We start from the raw sequence: 19,597 nt of genomic DNA, 5'->3' as shown, positions 1-19,597 counted from the left end.
GTATACCAAAGGTCACATGTAGATGCATGTAGACGGGGCGTTTATCAATGTATGAGTTTTTATCTGGAACCTTGAAAAAGTGTTAAAATGATTTGGTATTTCATTCTGATGATCGCTAATATCCTACAATACAAAACATCGACAGCGGGCTGTCCCTCAATCCCACATATGAAAACATAAAGCAAAATACATGACAAAATTGTTTACACGAGTCTCTAAAGACGTTACGAGTCAAACCATTTCGACTCCACCACATTATCCCTCTTACTCGGCGAGGTGGCTTCTCACCTCCTTACCGGCGGGCTTCGCCCAGTGCGTCTTGACACCTCCCCAGCTCTCCTCGCTGTAGCCCTCCTGAACCTTCTTGCAGGTGCGCAGTCCCCATTCGGTGACACCGACCATGAGGCAGCTCTCGAACATGAAGGCACAGCTGCCACCACCGACCTTGACGGGGGCGAGCGCCGCATTGCGGGCACCCTCATGGCTGTCGGCGTCTGGGCCGTGGCCGCTCATGACGTTGTGCAGACTGGCGCCTCCGGGAACGAAGCCGCCGGCGCCGCCCCTCTTGGCGTCGTAGCCGCCGCAGATGAGGCCCATGAACTCGCTCATGGTGTTGCGGTGGTACCAGGGCGGGCGGAAAGTGTCCTCGCCGACCAGCCAGCGCGGTGGGAAGATGACGAAGTCGGCGACGGCGGTGCCGGGCACGCCGGACGGGGCCGACAGGACGGTGAAGATGGACGGGTCCGGGTGGTCGTACGAGATGGTGCCGATGGTGTTGAAGCGGCCCAGGTCGTACTTGTAGGGGTAGTAGTTGCCCTGCCAGCCGACGACGTCGAAGGGCGTGTGGGCCTGGCGCGTGTGGAAGAGCGTGTTGTTGAGCTTGACGGTGATGTCGAACGAGTTGCTGCCCTCGGAGGCCGTGGCGCCAAAGTCCTCGCTGAAATGGGCCACGGGTGCTTGGAAGTCGCGGGCGTTGGCGAGGCCGTTGGAACCGATGGGGCCCAGCTCGGGGAGGTTGAAGTGGCCTTGGTACAGCTCGAGAGCGTAGCCCCTGGCTGGGCCTGATGAAAGCTGGACCTGGTATTTGACGCCGCGAGGGATGACGCAGATCTCCATGGGGCGCACCAGCAGCCAGCCAAACTCGGTGCGGATGTTGAGGTCGCCCTCCTGCGGCACGATCAAGAGGTCGCCGTCTGCTGAGTAAAAGGCCGACTTCTCGTCCATGCTCTTGCCGGCGGCGTAGACCAGCATGCCGATGCCCTGCTTGAGCGTGGGATCGCCGGCGCCAGCGACCAGCCTCATGCCGGAGACGAAGTCGAGGTCGCGCGCCTCATTGTGGTCGAAAGGATCCCACCGCAGCTGGTTGGGGATGTAGCGCAGCTTGGAGGTGTCGGCGCCTTCCTGGGCGGCGCGAGACTCGGGAGAGGGCTGGTAGGGCGGATGGGCGCACGAAGGGAGGATGCGGTACAGCCAGGTCTGCTTGTTCTCGTGGCGGGGGGCTGTGAAGGCAGTTCCGGAGAGCTTCTCGGCGTAGAGGCCATGGGGGGGCTTTTGAGGGGAGTTTTGGCCGATGGGGAGGGCGCCCTGGATAGCTTCGGATCTGTAGTGGTGGAGGTGAGGTTAGCATTGGAGATGTAAAGGTACTTTTGTGAGGTTGGTGTAAGTCGCAGTAGCTGGGGATGCTCAAGTACGGCAGAAATTCACTCACTCTAGGTGGTTGTTGAAGCCATTCTGGTATCTGTACAGCTCCTTCGTGGCAAACTCTGTGACGGGCATGTTGGCGACTTTTTGCTTTCACTACCTATCTACAGTTTGTGAAGCGATGTAAAGCGATGTGAAGCGAAGCTGTCTGGAATCAATCAATTCGTCAATGGAGTAGTAGCTCTAGCAGTAAGTACAATGAGCAGCTCTCGGTGATGTGAAGAAGTGAAGCTGCATATATATTACGCGACACACGGGTAAAAAAAAATAAAAGAAAAGAGAAACCACCTCAGCAGCACAAGCACCGCCTCTCCGCCAAAGAAAGCCAACTCAATTTGCATCTGATGACGCGAACCCAATTGTCCTTGCGTCCCCAAAGGTGTAAGTTTGGGGTTGATTCCGATTCCGCCCCCGAATCCGACGGTTTCTGTCGGATCTTGGAGGGAAGGATGACAAAATTGTATCGACAGTTTTCCACCAAAGTTGGAAGCAATAGTGGCGGAATTTTATTGATGCTGACTTTTCCGTTGAATAGCGGCCTTACCCCGCCCCCTCTTCTGCTAGCCCCCGCTTTGAGCTCCTTGTCCGGAACGGTTCCGCCGCAGGATGGCCCCGTAGGAGCTTGTTGAAAGCCGAGTCCAGCCCCGGCTTTAGGCTGGATTCGGATGGATGCCCTTGGATCTTGATGCTTACAGTGGATAATACAGGTGCTAGAGCTTGTAATATTGATTTGATGTTTGGACTGAAGATTACCGTCCGTTCAAGGTTCTCAGTCAGTCTAAGATGAACCAAAGTGCATGTAACTTTGCCCGGAATCTTCAATCGAACCATCTAATTTTGCATGTTTTTGATATTCCGAATCAATGTATTTGTCACGCTGCACCCAACTTCATCTGCATTTCCGTTTCCTTGACCGTGTATCCTGGGTTGTGATGAGCCCAGTACATCGTTGGGTGGAGCGAGGGTTGACCATGTCTGCATGGCCGATTGTATCTACAGTGCCATCATTCATGTTTTGGGAGGATATTCACTTTATTGAATGGGTGGTATTTAACGGAATCATGTCGAATTGGTGCTTTTTATGAGTTATTTGACTTCAAAAGAGGAAAAGAATTGCCTGTGAAAACATCAGTTGCATAATCCACGGCAGATTGCATTCATAAATAACAAAATATCTTTTGATGGTAGGCAGTTGATAACCACATCGCAGAACATCTAGTTTGTGTTCTGTTCAGAAGCTACTCGCTCACTGGCGAAGTGGAAAACCATTGACGGAACCGCCTATCGGAGTTTTCTTGTTCAGAAGCGATATTCCGATCACCACTCCGGCGACATACTTCCGCCGCTGATCTCCCACGATGCTGACGAATAGAACTAGCTTAGAGCTTTCTTGCTTGCTGAAAAGTGAAGGGAAAGGTCAAGGTAGAGTTGATTCAGGTTATATCTGATACAGGTGAAGAGACCGAGAAGTTGACGCTGTGTAGGCCGTAATGGTTAACAGCGCATTTGTATGTATCAAGACATAGGTGATGTCGCATTGGGGCTTTGCATCAGACAATACGCACATGGTCTTGTCAAATGACTTCGCGATTCCCGAGAGGTCGCTAAAAGTCTAGATGTTTCATTACGTCGTATCTACTACACCACATGCATTGGGGTGTGCATTGCATGAATTCAGCGGCCAATAACACAGATTGGCTGTATCTCCGGTACTAATACCCATCTCTAAGCGTGTCCTCGATTGGCAGACGAGAGGTGACCTCTTATCTGACGAAACGCAACTGCAGCACGATGCAAAGCCATTTAAGTTAAAAGGAAATATTTACAAATTCTAGTTTTATATCTTAGCTAGTTGAATCGACAGAAATGTTTCAAAGTGCTACCGCTGCGTTTGAGGTAGAATGGCGTCCTGCCTCTTTCTTCTTGGCATTGCAACCTTGGTGGCATCTGTCTAACAGCAGTGAATAAAGTATTGACATTTGGGAATTTCGTCGTATGGTCTGCCATATAATTAAAATGCATTCGTATATTTAAGTGTCTATGAGTAAAGCGTTTAGATGCGACACAATGGAAGCGCATCCGTGGACCTTGTTGTCTAGAGGCAGCATGAATGAAGTAGATCTGTTCAGTCCATCGCAAACGTTTCAATGTTTTATTTTTCGGCGCCATTTTTCTCCATAGTAGAAGTGTGTGGTTTCTGACACTTGTGAGACATGCTCGATGCTCAGTTTCACCCTGCAACTTGTGATGATTTCACAATGCCGTTCCCTGTATTTCGTAATTCGTATTCCATTCGCATAAATCCCACCCTAAACCAACATCCAACCATGATTCGTACAGCCCGTCATTCCCAGTTTCCTTTTGACCATGCGTCGAGGTTCCGTGCCCTTGACTGTAAGAAGCATTAGATGCTAAGCGCTAGATACTTCCCCGCGACTTTGAGCTGCACACATAACCTACACTGCCCATAAATTTCACTCTCCATATTCTACACCGGATATCAGATGAGAGCGATTACACAAGGCATCGTATTACATGGGTGAGAGTGGCTTACCGCATCATATACTCATAAAAACACTTGATGCATGCCCCTATCTTTCGAGTCCATCTTTCCTTCGCACGTCGCGATATTTGGCTGGGTGTCACCAATCATATTAGACAGATATTCATTATCTCATAGCAACGCTCCGAAATACCTCTTCGAGATTCTTTTTGAAGCCTTGTTTATCCTTGAGAAATCTTGCGATGATTCGGTGCTTCGAGGAGATGTGTGAATGGTGTTATGGATGCTGCTCTATAGCGACTCATGTACCTAGTCAATACATAACACAGAGAGGACAAGCCTCTGCTGTGGTTAATTCCCTGCAGTGGAGAAAGCAGAAGGGGATAATCGATTGAAGAATCCAAAAAGAAAAAGAAATCATCCAAATTGAAATATCGCAATCGTTTTATCGTGTGAGATTCCAGCCATTGCGGGGATTAGGGTAGTCGGAGACGGGTCGCATATATGGATTTGCATGTGCGCGGTATCGGGATGTCTTGAGGAGGAGAGGCCAATAGTGACAACAATGATCGCGGCAAATGGTGTATTTCAAGCTTGTAATCGACGAGATTGGGACTTTCTATACTTGCCCAAATTTCCGTAGGTTGGACGAGGATCCAGATTGAGTCGTGTGGTGGTTCGGTGGAGGTCGTCTACGGGCCATGGTGAAGTGCCTACGCAGTAATATGGTCAGCGGCATTGCAATGCGTAAGACTGCATGCATCGGCTCCTTAAGGTATCATACAAATTTTGTTGAGAGTTAAAATGGGGGCTTCAATCGATCCAGCAACCGGTTTCGTGCTCTATTCGTCCCTTCAAGGCATATCCTCATCGAGTCGACAAAGATCGGTGGATGGCGCATGGTAATACTCCCGGTCGTGGCAAAAAGCGTTGTTCGTGTTTCCCATATTATTTATCTCGGCGTCCATGATACCGCATTTTCCATCACAATCTTCAAAGCATTCATTGCTAGAATTCACATCGGCGGTCTATTGGGTTGTATTCACTCGCATCGCGGTCTGGGTATCACGTCTCGACGGTCGGCAACGTTTGCTCATAATTGTCGATGGAAGGTGAAACGAATCGTGCAAGGGGTTTTAGTCGTATACAACATGTGTTTCCTGAATCCTCGAAACAGTCATATGAGCATTTTGCCCATGTCGCAGGACTGCTGTGGACCGTCTAGGACATCGCCGACCTCCACTGGTGGCAATGATGCCTGGATTACAGGGTAACGGACACGCAATATCCCTCAGTCGGGCAGGATGGATGAATCGGGACGAGCATCGTCGGGAAGTTTAGGGACGGCATCTTTCAATTATTGTCACAGGTTGGTTTCGAAAATAGGAAAGGGAGGTGGCCGGGGCCATGACGTTGAACGACTCGAAAGTTTGGTCAACTTGCAACATTAGTATGTGTGCATATGTCAGGCGAGCATGCGGGCTGGGAAAACAGTAACAGAAACAAAAGAAAAGGCCTTTGGGGTTGTCGTTTCGGCTGTTTCGTCTAACTAATGACACGGTGCATTGGAGTGATTTAGGCGTCCGATTTATGGAAGCTGGGAGCTTTGCATGGGAGTTGCGAGCGTCGTATTGACTGGGCGGTGGATCTTCAATTTCCGGTTCAAGTCACTGTCACCAAATTCAGACGCAAGGGATGCCGTGCTGTGCATGTTATATCATCTTTCGCATCGGTCCAGACTGGAAGTGAATTGGTCTTGGAGGTGTATCCTGTGATCAATTGACTCTCGGGAGTGCTCGCGGGATCACATCGTGTGGGCTGTTTCGTGCTGACGTTTGACGGCAAACACGCGATGCATCGTGCTATGAGGCCCACAGCGGGGCTCGGTGTGCAGGCCGAAGGTCCCGCAATAGAACCACTGTCTCTCCTTGGGAAGAATGTTGAACGCTGAGCGTATGATTTGGACGCCATTCACAGGCCATGCAGGATGAAGAAGAGCGGGAGATGCAAGGCGCTGCTTCCGGGGGAGGGCGGCCATTTTGGATGAATGTCCTGCGTGTCTTCAGCCGCTGCGGAGTAAATGCTTGCGTCCAAGTTCCCTACATACTGTACACTGAAACTGTGTCCCCTGACCTCTACAGAGCCAATCACCACCTCGCCTCTCATCTAAACCCAGACAGGCAGTAAAATGGCTGCTGCAACACAGTCCGGATGCGATTCAGTCGGGCGACTCGCCGGATGTTATTGGACGGGATATACGGAATGGAGGGAGTACGTCACTTTTTCGAGACAATGGCGGGTTCAAGTACCGGATACCTTACGTAGAGCGTTGTGGGCGCCGTGGAGCCAAGTACCCGATCCACTCGGAGAGATCGGCCGGTGAGGGGCTAGGGGGGCGATTTAGTCACATTGGATGGCTGATTGAATTCAATTCGTGATGCCACGGCACTTGTTCATGAGCACACCCAGAGGGAAACCCAGGGAAAATCGTCGTGCATCCAAACGAAAAACAGCCCACGGCACTTTGCAACCTCTTCCCCTGGCGAGGCTCTTTTTTTTCTTCACTCGGTACTCGTTTGCGCAGTGGGTCTGCTTCCCCAGATTCTTTCCCCGGATTTGGGTGGATATTAGTGCATCAGCACCTGCTAAACCTAATCGGGTACCACAAGGCCTAGGTCCAGCCATCGCCAGTGGTATCATTGTCACGCGATCCAATGCTCATTCCCAGTCCGGGAGAAGGAAGTCGTTACCCCGCCCGGGCTGCGTAAGGGGCAGGAAATGGCAATGGGATGCTCACTCACGGAAGCGAGTACCACCGTGCCTGCCTGCCTTTATCAAGCCACTGTTTCCCCTCTCTCCAACCTTCTCCTCTTCTCTCTTCTTCTCATCACATTCCAACCATCTTCATCCATCGTCTTTGATTCATCAAACAGGTAAACAGCCTTGATAGTCCTCTTTGGCATCGTCTGCATCTCCGGCTTACACAGTCAATCCAGCTCTTGGATCCGTTCTGATCCAGCCAATCACCATCGCCATGTCTGAACCTCTCACCAAGGTCGACTCCGCCGTTCAAGGCCTGTCATCATCACCGCCCAAAGAGAAGGGCCATAGGAGAACAAGCTCTAGTGCGGCTGGTGTTATGACCATTGCTGAAATCAGTAAGTTGCTTCGTAGTCATATGTAACTGATGGCCTCTTCGTTTACTGACAATGCATGATAGATGAAAGCCATGCGCCTCTAGAACTCGCAATAGAGACACAGCAGACAGCGTGGTACGTTTCAATTTCCCAGGCAATCAGCATCTGGTCATTGCCATTAATCATTACACATAAACTAACACCTCTTCCCAACCCAGGAAAATAAATCAGCGGCCCAAGGATCTCGACAATGATCAGCTGCTACAGGTTCCCCTCACCAAGCCTCCCATCAAGAGCATAACGTTGAGGTTCCCCCATGGAAAAGAAGTCGTGGCTCGAAACCTGAAGGGCCTGACAATAGGTGACGCCCTGTCGGCCATTCACAAGGCAAACAAGAACCGAGTGAGTCTTGCACATGTACCCAAACTTCCCTTTCCGAAGATTTGTCGACTAACGTAACTCGCAGGCTGATGATGAGCTTGATAATCCATACCTCAAGGGCTTCGCATGGGATCAGGGCGAGAACTACTTTGAAGTACATCTCCAGAGCCAGCCGGCGACGGGCTCGTCAAGCGGCGGTGGCGGTGGCAAGAAGAAGAAGAAGTCCAAGGACAATGACGAGTAAATGAACATCTACCCATCCTAATGTCTGTTCAATAGTTCCTTCAATTGTTTTTTTGTTTGGCTTCGCCTGGTTCGTGCGAGTCGGCGCCCGGGATATTGCAACTAGATGTTGTTGGTCGGGACATGATGACGCGATTGCTGGATGCATCGCTTATGTACTCAATTTACTTTCACGGAAACGGAGTGTTTACACTCTTAATGTATAACTTGAAATTCTACTTTTCACAACCTACCTTCTCCAACCGAAAGCTTGTGCCTCATGCGTCTTGTTCCTGAGCGATTATGATCTACAGAGGCGGATAAATATGAGGTCTTGTCAGCTTCCCCTCTTTCTCACGTCGATTGATGCGGGGTTGCAAGCGATCGACGGAGTTTCTACCTCTACATGTACACAGTAGTTGCACGGCAGCAGCCACATTGCAGCCCTTGATGGCACATCTCCAGGGACGGTCCAATCAAGCCGAGGGATGGCGCCTGTTATGATGAGTCTGGCGGCAAGCACCTCGAACCCCCTTGTGTCTGGAATGCATCTGTTTTACCACCACGAGCTACGGGACTTCTGGTATTGGGGGCTTCTATTGTCGGCAATTTAAAAGCCCGAGGAGCATGAGGGGATGTGCGGAGTGTTGCTACGGACTTGGTTCATATGGGCTGCATCAATGCAACCAACCACCTTTCGTCTCGTATTGTTCTCGGGTATGGTGAGAGGTAATGGTGACCAACAGTTAGGTATGTATGTACCTGGCACGGCATATGAGAGAGAAGAGAACTCATGAAATACCTTGATATATATATGTATGTCTGTCCCGGCTGCCCGGCCCCTAAACACAAGGCTCACAAGGCTCGCTAGCCCCTGCAAGTTGAATCCGCGAATCCTACCTGCTGGATGGCTGCAGCAGCCAATGATATACAGCGACTACACTTGGTAACTAGAAGATCACAAAGACAAAGACAAGATTGTCGGACAAACCCAACTCTTCATCAATGTGGCGTTCTCTTCCACATGTGTTTACATAGGTACATAAACCAGATCTAAACAATGAACAGTGCATATAGCTTTTGGATACAATACATAGCTTTTCTCTCTGAAATGCCTAGATTGCGGCTGGGCGAACGGTGAAAATGGGAACCCAGAGTACTGAATCCTTCGCTCCTATTAGTATTCAATACTTCGTATCGACACGACTCTTCAGAACGTACCCTTGTTATTCGGACGGCCTGGTAGCCATACAGATAGCCATCCGAGCTCACATGCTTTTTCTTGTGTCACGTCGGGACAACGGCTCAGAACGCTGTTCTTCGACTTCGATGCAGAGTCATATAACCAATAAAAAACATGTCTGTACAGTATCCAATATATTTGCAAATTTGATAAACAGCCATCTACCTCGTAAAAAGAACTCAAAGTTCCCGAAGACATGGGCTAAGATTCGGTGACCAGTCGCTGGCTACGGACACTCGAGAGCGATAGCGATGGTGGTAATGGCCATGGGGGTACACTCCATCGCTCCCAAGCAGGATCTTCCCTAGTACCGCACAGAGCAGTTGGGGGGTTGAGACTTGGTATATATATCCCCATCCTGGAATGCGTGCTTCAGGGCCTCCATGCTCGGAGTCATTTAAGTCGAGCGAAGATTGTGTCCAATTCTTGATTTCGTTGTGGATCGGAGACGGTATTGCGTTGCACCAACTTCTTGGCAGCAGCTTCGCCAACTACCTGACCCCGATGACGATAATGCAGCTCCAGGGGACTGTGATACTTGTAGCCGCCCTCGTCGGATCAGTTTTTGCAGCAGGAAACCCTCACATTCGTGCTCATAACCAGTTTCCGAGCTTCTTCCCCGCATCGGAAGACTTCCTACCGGGAATCATACAGAGCAACTGCGCTGGTCAATTTGCCAACTACACGAACCAGAGCCTACCCGATGGCGAGGGGCATGCTTGGGCCGGCAAGCTGATCGACTGCGTCTTGCCGGCTTGCACGAAAGGCTATCAGAACGAGTTTACGGTTTCTGGGCTTCTCATTGGACTGTTACCGGCTGGGTTATCGCAGTTTGGCCCGTCAATGGCGAATCTAGCCTTGTTAATCAATCGAGATTTGGCTTCCTATGTATTGACTGTGCCGACTATTGGGTTCCCTCGTTGGTTAATGCGAGCGCCTTGGGTTGTTCGCGCTGCCATCTCCTGTGTTGAGTACCTAGTCGGCATGCTCGCTACGGGGAACGTCGTCTATCAGGTCTATCGGCTTACCTACAAGGCCGTATCGCAGGCTACCTATACCGTGAGCATCAAGATCCCCAACGTGCTAGAAACGTACATCTTATTCTTTTGGATGGTTGTCATGGCGCCGATCTTTGGCATTGCATATAGTACGCTGAGAGCGGGATACTCTATTGCATCCTCCAAAGCCACGCAGAGGAAATCTGCCGTAGTGAAATGGATATTGGATGAATTTACCCCGTCACTGTACGGGCGACCCCTACGTTTGGAAAAAAGGCCCGGCGGATGGGTGTTTATGCATGTTGCTCTCGGGTGGTTTGGCAGTGTGTTATCCATTTTGCATATATGCTCGGGACTGTTGTCCTAGGGAGTATTCTCTTTGTGACACTGCTCGACATGTTAACCGTGGTCGAAGCGCTTGTCGGCTGTGCTCTGCTATCGAGAATAGTGCTGGCCTTCGAAATGCACGGTATAAAACAGGTTTCATCAGCAGAACTTTTAAGATAATACAGCGTGGATGCCGAGACGCCTATGGAGGTGAAGCGAGATGCCGGAGGTGGGGCCGAAGAACTAGAGCCGATGCGACTCGATTGATCTTTCCCGGGGCCGGCAATACGGTAGCCGGCTATACCTCGCGGTGAAGGAGAAAGAGAGCGCAGGCGATTTTGTGTCTGTGAGAAGTAGGGTTCTCAATTATCAAGGGATTTGTAGACATGGCGGTTCAATGTATTCTTTTTTGAAGGGCCGCTCTATGTATGGTCGGTGGTATATGATGCTATGAAGATGAAGAGGATTTACCCTGTATCCTATCCCTTCCACTGAGAACATTGGCACATAATGATGAGATATGACTTTTGACGAGAGTAAGCTCCCTTGCTTTATAACTGCAGGGTTTGAATCATCTGGCTGACAATAATTTGTCGAATTGGTTGTATCAAGGTACTCGTACCCGACCACGTGGTACGTCACCACCCACCAAGCGCCGGGTCACTCACCCAGAACCCACATTCCAGTCACTGCATCTCGATGCTTTTGCTCATACTACGGAGTAGATATCGACAAAATTAGAGTGTTGCTTCTAATTTCGCGCGATTATTGCCCTTTTTATCTCGAGATGCGTATCAGTCGTCGGCGGGTTCCAATAAACTAACTTACCTTATTCAAGCAGCTGAGCGGGTCGCTGGCCCGGGACGCGCAGCTTCTGGCGAAATTCCCAGCCGAAACGTCAAAAAGCTGCCCCCGGGCCTGGAACATGGGAAAAAATGCTTACGCAAAAGTAAGAATGAGCAACTGATTCAGAGTTGTCTCGGCACATTGTTGTTCCTGGGGCAAAGAAAAATAAAATAGGGGACGTGGATGTGAAAAAAAGGGTAATGTGTGGCGAGCTGGAGACGCATTTTCCTTAGCTCGGAAGCGGGACGCGCAATGCTTTCGACGGCTTGCAACGTCAGCAAACGCAAGGCTCGACTTTGGCCTGCTCAGGTGGGCAGCACATGATAAATAAAATGGCGATGAAAACTTCGTTGGGCGTGGCTTGCATACCGAGACGATTCTGGATCGGCTTCTTCCATTAGGGATTGGTCAAGCTTAAACGTGCACTCTATCCCATCTATCTCCATCCATTCCCCTGGTGGACCGGCTGGTGATGCGTCTTATACACACGCCTACATATACACATCCTCACTTCACCACCGTCCCCTCTTCATCTACTACTCGTCCCTCTTCCTGTTGCACAGCCATGATCAGACATGCCACCTCCGCCTGGCTGTCCTGAAACCCTTAGGATACCAGAGACAGGCCTTGCTTCCCCCTCCTCGTATACGCTCGTCAAGCCGCCGCCGCCCCCGTTTCCCACCTGCTTCTCCTTCTCGCAGCAGCAGGCCAAGAACATCGAGGTCCAGCTCCCACCCCTGGTCGCCGGGGCGTTAGTTGCCGCATTTGCCAAGGCCCTGGCCGATGGCTTGAACAATGAGCTGCTAGCCCACTACTATTTCCCAGATCGGAGGGTTCGGGTCAATCTTGATCGAGTGCTGGACCGGCTCTTGTCGGTGTTCGTCAGGCAGCTGTGGGATGAGCTCTTCCGGTTCTACACCGACTCTGATCACGGCTCTGGAAGCCAGCATGCTCGTCAAGTTACTCTGTTATTCGATGGCCCTATCCGTCAACTCGTGCTTATACTAAACGGCCCCGAGACGGCTAGATGCATCCTCGATAAGCTCGGTCCGGGATTATCGAGACGGCCCCTAACGTGGTCGACCAACACCAAGGGAATCGACTTCCCGCTGGCTCTACAGCTGCTGTGCGGCTACTGGCATCGCGAGTTTCCCGATCAGTCGCCGGGAGGATCCCCGGATCAAATCGCCCGCGCACTTCATACGCTTATAACAACCGGGGATGCTGCCAAAGAGCTCATCGATGAGATGAAAAAGGTGCTTCTGTCTCCACACTATGTCCAGATCCACTTTGCCGAGTCGGCCATCTGGGATGTTGTGTTGAGAAGACCCGGCCCTCCTCCGCCTGACGGCTTCCATATCGTTCAGCTCAAGTTTGAATGCCAGTTGTTCAACCCGCTAGGTGGCTTTGGCGACCTATCTAATACCCGTCTCGGGTCTCTACCTGTGGTGACAGGCACCGCTACTGAGCATGTCTGCACAACTGTATCCGAGTATGTCGAGAAGCAATGGCCGAAAAGCGGACCCGTCGTGTTGAGCTGTCTTCAAGATGCGTTCACGAGCGCGGCATCTTCTCTCGAACAAGGAGATGCATTCTCAGGCATGTCTCTCTGGGACGGCAGCGATGGTAAAGGCGCAGTGTTGCCTAGCTTGAGATTCGTTCACATCGAGACGGAGGGCTCGATGATCAGGATGAGCCTGAGTGCCAGGCTTCATACCCTCAGCGACGTCTTCCAGCAAATGTCCTGGCTTTGTGCGGCCTTGAGTTCCTCGCCGTTTCCCGGAGTGGTGGCAGAAAGCATGACGGAGGTGTCCAATTGGGTTTACTTGGATGAGAATGTTTACATTGACTGTAATTTGAACCACATTCCTATCCCCGGGAGCGAAGCCATGCCGTGGTTGCAGCACCTGCCGCGTACTGCGATTGCGAGCGGCTTTCCTTTGCATCGAGGATCGGGAGAGGCGTAGTTGGGAATTGCATAGCGTTATGGTACACATTTATGTTGGGAAGCATTGTATATAACGGGAGAGAAGAAAATGGTATATCTCTAGATATTAGTTTACAATGATACCCCCTGATTTTTTTTTTTTTAACAAACGATCTCAAGGTTCATACATTCCTCGTGCCCGCTGACCCGTGAGGAGCTCTGCCTCGCCATCCTCTTTGACCAGGTAAATATCCTCGTGCCTGACACCGAACTTGTTCTCTAGATAGATACCCGGCTCATTCGTGAATGTCATTCCCGGCCGGAGTAGCGAGCCAGTGTTCCACTTGTTCAGATACGGAGACTCATGTGCCTTGATACCAATGCCGTGACCCAGGCGGTGCGTAAATCCGTATCCATACCCGGCATCTTCAATGACAGTACGAGCCGCAATGTCGACGCTGGCGGCGGTGTTGTTGGGCTTCATGGCCTTGGCAGCGGCCGTCTGCGCCTCCAGGACGATGCGCCAGACATTCTCCTTTTCGACGCGCAAGGGGTCGGAGTGCGTCGTCGACGCCGTCATACCTGGCGGCACGTCAATCATGAAGCTGCGGCAAATGTCGGACGAGTAGCCGAGGTAGTGCGCGCCGACGTCGATGACGACCATGGTGTCGTACGTCAGCTTCTTGTCGCCGGTGACGAAGCCGCCGTGCGGGAGGGCGCCGTGCTCCTCGAAGAGGACGATGTTGAAGAAGAGGCCGAAGCCGATGGAGAGCATGGTCTGGTCCAGGATGGAGGTGACCTCGTTCTCCGTCAGGCCGGGGACGAGACACGGCCGCATGGCCCGCACGGCGGCCACGGTGCCGGTGTTTACGGCCCGGAGGAGCTCGACCTCGGCGGGCGTCTTGAGTTGTCTGACGAGCTCTGCTTCGGGGCTGAGGCCGACGGTGCGGAAGCCTGCGCCGTCGAGGCCGCGGACGATGTAGTCGCGGATTTCCTCGTCGGCCATGAGCGTCGGGGACTGTTTGCCGCTGAAGAGTCTCGATTCCAGGAGTGTTGTGTACGGGTTCCAATGTTCTTCCCAGATGACAATGTCCAACTCTTCCTCGCGAGACGGGATGCCCAGCATGCGAACGCGGCCCTCTTCGAAATGCGGTGACAAAAACGCCGTCTTTGCGGAAACGCTGCCGTCGGAGGAAGTCTGCGGCATGATGAGCATGAGGAACGGCCGCTCTTCAGGCTCCCATGGTTCCCAATCCTGCTGCGAGATGTTGCCATAGTACTGGAACGTGTAGCCCGGCTCAAGAACGAAGGCGTCGACATTGTTGGCGGCGAGGGCCTGCGCTAGACGGTCCCTGCGGAGGAGGAACTCTTCGGGCTGGATGGGCTCTGCGGGATCAAGGAATGAGAGGTCTGATTTGAAGTTGTTGATGGAGCATTGCTGGACTTGGGCGACGTTTGGGTGGTGGTGGGAGGTGCAGATGGAGAAGGGGGTGTTGTGGGCGTTTTTGAAGATGAGGAGGGCTGTGAGGAAGAGGAGTGTGAAGATGGAGATGCGGAATCGTTTGGAGGATGTAGATCGGCGTTGTGATGCTTCTGGTTGTGATTGTTGTGGTGATGATGTCGTTGGAAGGGAGACACCCTTTTCATCTTTAATGATATGGTAATCCATCATGTCTCACCAGAGTCCTCCCAGCAGGCACAGAGAGCCAAACCTTACGATCAATGTTGTTGTTGTAAGAGGGCCAAAGTTTGAATTAACATGAACACATGCAGTCAGCTCCTAGGTAGGTTGTAGTTCACGATTACCCAATCACTCATGCAGAACATCAACGTCTCGGCTGCGACACCGGAGATTTCCAGACAAAGGTATCGCATCCGAACTTAAACATGGCCAGCTCCAAATGCAGGCATGATCATCTCGGGGAACTTGAACTGGCTTGATTCGTCGGCTAATAGGCTGAAAGGTGTTTGCTTGTCTTAAACAAGGACCAGATTAACGTTGAAGGGGTGTGACGTATCCCCTGTAGCGTCTGCTGTGTACTGTATTTCCTGCTGTGAATTTGATAGGCTGGGCTGAATTCGATGTTGTTTGATGTGGACTCTTGCGTGGGGAACTTTTTAGTGCTTTTGTTCGTATCGTATCGGACGCGGGAATAGCTGCAATCTTGGTTGCTTCGGTTTGGTTCAATCTTGTCACCCCACTTTGGATGTCAGAACAGCTTTTAACTAGTTGCAAGCCACGGATCGGCCAACTGGATTAGGAAAGCTTTCAGAGTATAACATGGGATTGGCGCTGCAATCTCCTCCCCACAAGTTACGAAGAGAAGCGTTGAGCATGGTTGAGCATGAACAAGGAGCTTCAGGATGGTTTAGTAGAGTGGAGATGGATGACATGGGCTTCGTAGAGATAGAGACGGCATGATATGAAGTCTTCATACACTGTAAAAGAGCTGAACCGTCAGAAACGGACGGGTCGCCTTGGCCACGCTAGTTCTTCTAGCTATCATCACTAGGCACGGAGAATGTCAGTTTGAGAGCGTTATCTGACAGGCAAGCAGTCGTGTCTTATGCCGATCTCTTCGTTGATTAACCGGATAGCGTCTCAAGGCAAGTGGCCTGTATGTGCCGCAAGATAATGTCTGCGAGAGAAGAATGCAAAAAGGAGGAGAGAGAATGTAACCCTACATGCAGCCTCCCTCCTCTGCAACCCCTCTTCGTGTAAGCTGTGCTCGCGTGCACATAGATCGACACAAACCTACGTGAAGCTGAAGGATCTGATGTGCCAATATTAATCAACGACCGCCATCATGACTGCTGGACCAGGGGAGATGGAGGCTCCCAAGCCAGAAAATACATCTCCTGACTCCAAGCTTGAAACTGTTGGCGAGCCAGTAGCCGCAGAGATCACCAAAGATGAGGAGCTACCAGAGAAAAGCAAAGAAAATGTCGACGTTGAAGCGGGGAGCATAGCAGAGTCGGTCAAGGGATACTACAGCAAGCTCTCGGTTTGGTTGATGGTTCTCTTCTCAGGTCTGGCTATTGGATCAGACGGCTAGTAAGTCATGACCCTTCTTCTCTAGGTATCTAATAAAAGCTCTCCGTCTAATCTCATCTCATCATAGCAATGCCGCCGTCATAGGAAACGTCGAGCTTCTCCTCGGCGCCATCTACCCAGATGACCTGACCAACTCCATCTACTCGCGCCTCAGCAATGCCTTTCTCATCGGCATGATCATAGGCATGCTCTTCTTCGGTGTCGTCGTCGACCAGCTGGGCCGCAAGACGGGCGCCGTGGCCACCACCATCCTCCTCGTCCTCGGCATCGCCATGTCCGCTGCCGCCAACGGCACCTCCCCCAAGGGCCTCTTCTGGATGCTCATCATCGCCCGAGGGGTTGCCGGCGTCGGGGCCGGAGGCGAGTATCCCGTGTCCGGCGCCGGTGCCGTGGAAGCTACCGATGAGAGCGGCCAGTACCGCAAGCACCGCGGCTTCATGTTTGCTATGCTGGCTGATCTTTCTTCTGATCTTGGATATGTTTGGGGCGGGCTGGTTCCTCTTCTTTTGCTGCTCTGTGTTGGCCAGAGGGAGGACAAGTACTACATTGTCTGGCGAACCTCTTTTGCTCTCGGTGCCATCCCTCCGCTGGGCATCTTTTGGTTCCGCATGCGCATGGCCGTTGCTACAGCTTATCGAAAGTCTGCTATGAGAAAGCAGCGGGTGCCGTACTGGTTGGCTCTGAAGCGGTATTACCGACCTCTTATAGGAGCTGCAGCCAGTTGGTTCCTGTACAATTGGATTTCAATCCCCTTTGGAATCTTCAGCTCAACCATCATCAGCCGTGCCAACGTTGGACAGAGCCTTGTCAAGAATCTTGGATGGGGTGTTCTTATCAACTGCTTCTACATCCCAGGGCCCTTTTTAGGTGGATATTTGTCTGATAGGATTGGCAGACGACAGACGATGGCTCTGGGATTTGCCATGCAGGCGATACTTGGGTTCATCCTGGGCGGTGCAATTGGTCCTATTCAGACAGTCTTTCCTCTGTTTGTCGTGCTCTATGGGATTTTCTTGACGCTCGGCGAGGTGGGACCTGGAAGGTAAGCATTATTATTATGAGCCTTATTATCTCTGCAACTCACAGACAGTTAACACTCTCGAAACTCACAGCACCGTCGTCCTGACTGCCTCCGAATGCTTCCCCACCTCCATCCGCGGCCAGATGATGGGCTTCATCAGCGCCTGGTCAAAAGCCGGTGCTGCGATTGGGACCCAAGTATTCACAGCCATCCTCAACAAGTACGCGAGTAACCCCGACAAAGGGAATCAGGTGGCTTTCCTCATTGGGTCGGCGTTTGCCGTGCTGGGCGCCCTCGTGGCGTACTTCGTCATCCCTGACGTGTCGCGGCGGCTGGACGACGATGACGCGGCGTGGAAGGTTTACTTGGCTGACCATGGATGGGATGCAACCTGGGGAGATGGAGAGACGAAGGATCCGGCAGGAGTGATTTTGGATCGCCAGGCTGATTGAGACTGTTTTGCTTGAGGCTGGAGTTGAGATCTAAGGTCTGGGTTTGATATCCCAACACTCTTCGGTAGAAAGTATATTCCAAATAGTGCTACAATTTGAAGATGTAAATCATCTGTGTTTGCTTTTGAAAAAGGAAATATGAGAGAAGATATGTAATCTATAAATACTGAGTATTGATAGTTAATGTGCTAAGTGAATATGTAGCTTCAGTCTGTTGTGCAACTCTGTCGGATGGAATATATACTTGGTAGCTACTTACCAAGAACAAAGCTACCTGATTTATTTGCTATAGTACCAATTGTCGCCTAGATTACTTAATTACCGAGGTAGATATCCGTAACTGATAACCGCTGTGTTGAGGAAATGAGGATTCTGTCCATGAGGACTTGTAACATCGCCTTGATATAGGATTCAATAATACAAAAGTTTGAAGATAAAAGCTATCTAACCGCAAAACCCATAAAATACGGCGTGCTAATAATGCAGAATTTAAATGCTATCTGCTTTATTTATGCTCATGGAAGCAAACAAACGCACAACCCCATTCACCCGCGTCGACCTCTTGTTCACTCTCCGCTCACTTTTAACCCCCCACAATTCAAACCGCAATATGCTCATATGACAAACGGAGATTGAAATTAAAAACCAGAGAGACAGAAGCCAACCTTTGCATTAAATTCCCCCTTTCATCTTTGGAAAAGTTTTGGGTTTTCCATATACAGTTCAACTTTTTGCTTGCTTACTCGATATCATCCCAATCGTCTCTCCTGAGAACAAAGCCTCCCTGTTAACGAGATTCCATGCAGTTGCTTAACTTTGACGGGAATAATGCCCGTAATATTATTCCAGGCTCTCATCGCGGGAGAAGACGACGCGTTTTGCAAGACTTCGACCCAAACCTCAGCGATCCCGATGATAGCCCTTCTAGTCCCGTCACTTCCACCAAGAATGTGATGGACGGGAGGAGAACCCGAGGCGCTTTGGTATACCCCGGCCAATACCACGACCCCAGCGATGAAAGCTCTTCTGATTCCGTCACTCCTGCCAAGAATGTGATGGGAAAGCCCCAATCGGCAAACGGAAAGATGCCAACTTCAAAGGATGAAGAAAACGAAAGAGAAATTGCTCAGCTGAAGGCCATACAGGAACTTTATGCTCCTAAGAATATCAGAGGCAAAGCCGCAAAGCCCAAGAACGTCTCTTCATCAGAGGCTGGAGCTAACAACCCATATTCTGACCAATACCCGGTATCTCGTCAAGTCTTTGATCTCGAAAAGAGAGCTCAAGAATTGCAGGACAAACGTGATTACTTCCAGAATCAATGCAATGAGCTCACCTTGATCGTGGAACGCCTCAACAAAGCAACAAAGAAGGAGAGAGCTGACCACGAAACAAAATGTGCTACCCTCAAGGCTGCCAACGACGACATGGCAAAACAGCTCGAGGAAGAAAAAGATAAAGTCAAAGAGCTCCAATCCCAGAACGAAAGCCTTATCCAAGACCTCGCCGCCGCGTCTGAAAGGAAAGACTTCTTCGCTAAGATGCTTGAGGAGAAGACCTACGAGTCGTGGATATTCCGCTGCGCCCTTGCCGTCGTCTTCAAGTCCACCCCGTCCACTCGAGAGCGCATCGCAATGCGAAAACTCATCTGCGATTGTTTCGCTGCCCTGAAGCAGAGACGCGATCAAGACCGCGCTCTTCAGCAGGGAGACCAAGCCCAAGATCAGAATAACAGCAACCGCGTTTCTGAGGAAGCCGCCGAACGGCCTGGATCATCTTTGTAG

At 51.0% G+C, this 19,597-nt stretch overlaps 7 protein-coding genes across 7 annotated transcripts; 5 read left to right on the top strand and 2 right to left on the bottom strand.

Moving 5' to 3' along the window:
• Positions 1–264: 264 nt before the first annotated feature.
• Positions 265–1,776, bottom strand: T069G_02824 (homogentisate 1,2-dioxygenase domain-containing protein; the record flags this gene model as incomplete). Its single annotated transcript, XM_056170034.1, has 2 exons — positions 265–1,600; positions 1,709–1,776. 2 exons carry the CDS (start codon positions 1,774–1,776, stop codon positions 265–267), a joined length of 1,404 nt encoding a protein of 467 aa, XP_056030926.1.
• A 5,462-nt stretch (positions 1,777–7,238) lies between these two features.
• T069G_02823 (uncharacterized protein) lies at positions 7,239–7,966 on the top strand (the record flags this gene model as incomplete). Its single annotated transcript, XM_056170033.1, has 4 exons — positions 7,239–7,362; positions 7,425–7,476; positions 7,560–7,743; positions 7,808–7,966. 4 exons carry the CDS (start codon positions 7,239–7,241, stop codon positions 7,964–7,966), a joined length of 519 nt encoding a protein of 172 aa, XP_056030925.1.
• Positions 7,967–9,700: 1,734 nt separating this feature from the next.
• On the top strand, positions 9,701–10,779 carry T069G_02822 (uncharacterized protein; the record flags this gene model as incomplete). The annotated part of the gene is made up of 2 exons (XM_056170032.1): positions 9,701–10,431; positions 10,698–10,779. 2 exons carry the CDS (start codon positions 9,701–9,703, stop codon positions 10,777–10,779), a joined length of 813 nt encoding a protein of 270 aa, XP_056030924.1.
• Positions 10,780–11,933: 1,154 nt separating this feature from the next.
• On the top strand, positions 11,934–13,325 carry T069G_02821 (uncharacterized protein; the record flags this gene model as incomplete). Its single annotated transcript, XM_056170031.1, has 1 exon — positions 11,934–13,325. The coding sequence occupies one exon, from the start codon at positions 11,934–11,936 to the stop codon at positions 13,323–13,325; it is 1,392 nt and encodes a 463-aa protein (XP_056030923.1).
• Positions 13,326–13,460: 135 nt separating this feature from the next.
• On the bottom strand, positions 13,461–14,954 carry T069G_02820 (metallopeptidase family m24 domain-containing protein; the record flags this gene model as incomplete). The annotated part of the gene is made up of 1 exon (XM_056170030.1): positions 13,461–14,954. One exon carries the CDS (start codon positions 14,952–14,954, stop codon positions 13,461–13,463), a length of 1,494 nt encoding a protein of 497 aa, XP_056030922.1.
• Positions 14,955–16,092: 1,138 nt separating this feature from the next.
• T069G_02819 (sugar transporter domain-containing protein) lies at positions 16,093–17,813 on the top strand (the record flags this gene model as incomplete). Its single annotated transcript, XM_056170029.1, has 3 exons — positions 16,093–16,340; positions 16,408–17,382; positions 17,453–17,813. The coding sequence occupies 3 exons, from the start codon at positions 16,093–16,095 to the stop codon at positions 17,811–17,813; spliced, it is 1,584 nt and encodes a 527-aa protein (XP_056030921.1).
• Positions 17,814–18,613: 800 nt separating this feature from the next.
• Positions 18,614–19,597, top strand: T069G_02818 (uncharacterized protein; the record flags this gene model as incomplete). The annotated part of the gene is made up of 1 exon (XM_056170028.1): positions 18,614–19,597. The coding sequence occupies one exon, from the start codon at positions 18,614–18,616 to the stop codon at positions 19,595–19,597; it is 984 nt and encodes a 327-aa protein (XP_056030920.1).

This window comes from Trichoderma breve, chromosome 2 (genome assembly GCF_028502605.1).
Source record: "Trichoderma breve strain T069 chromosome 2, whole genome shotgun sequence".
In the NCBI taxonomy this organism is placed as follows: Eukaryota; Fungi; Ascomycota; class Sordariomycetes; order Hypocreales; family Hypocreaceae; genus Trichoderma; species Trichoderma breve.
This window is presented reverse-complemented; position numbering and strand designations above follow the sequence as displayed.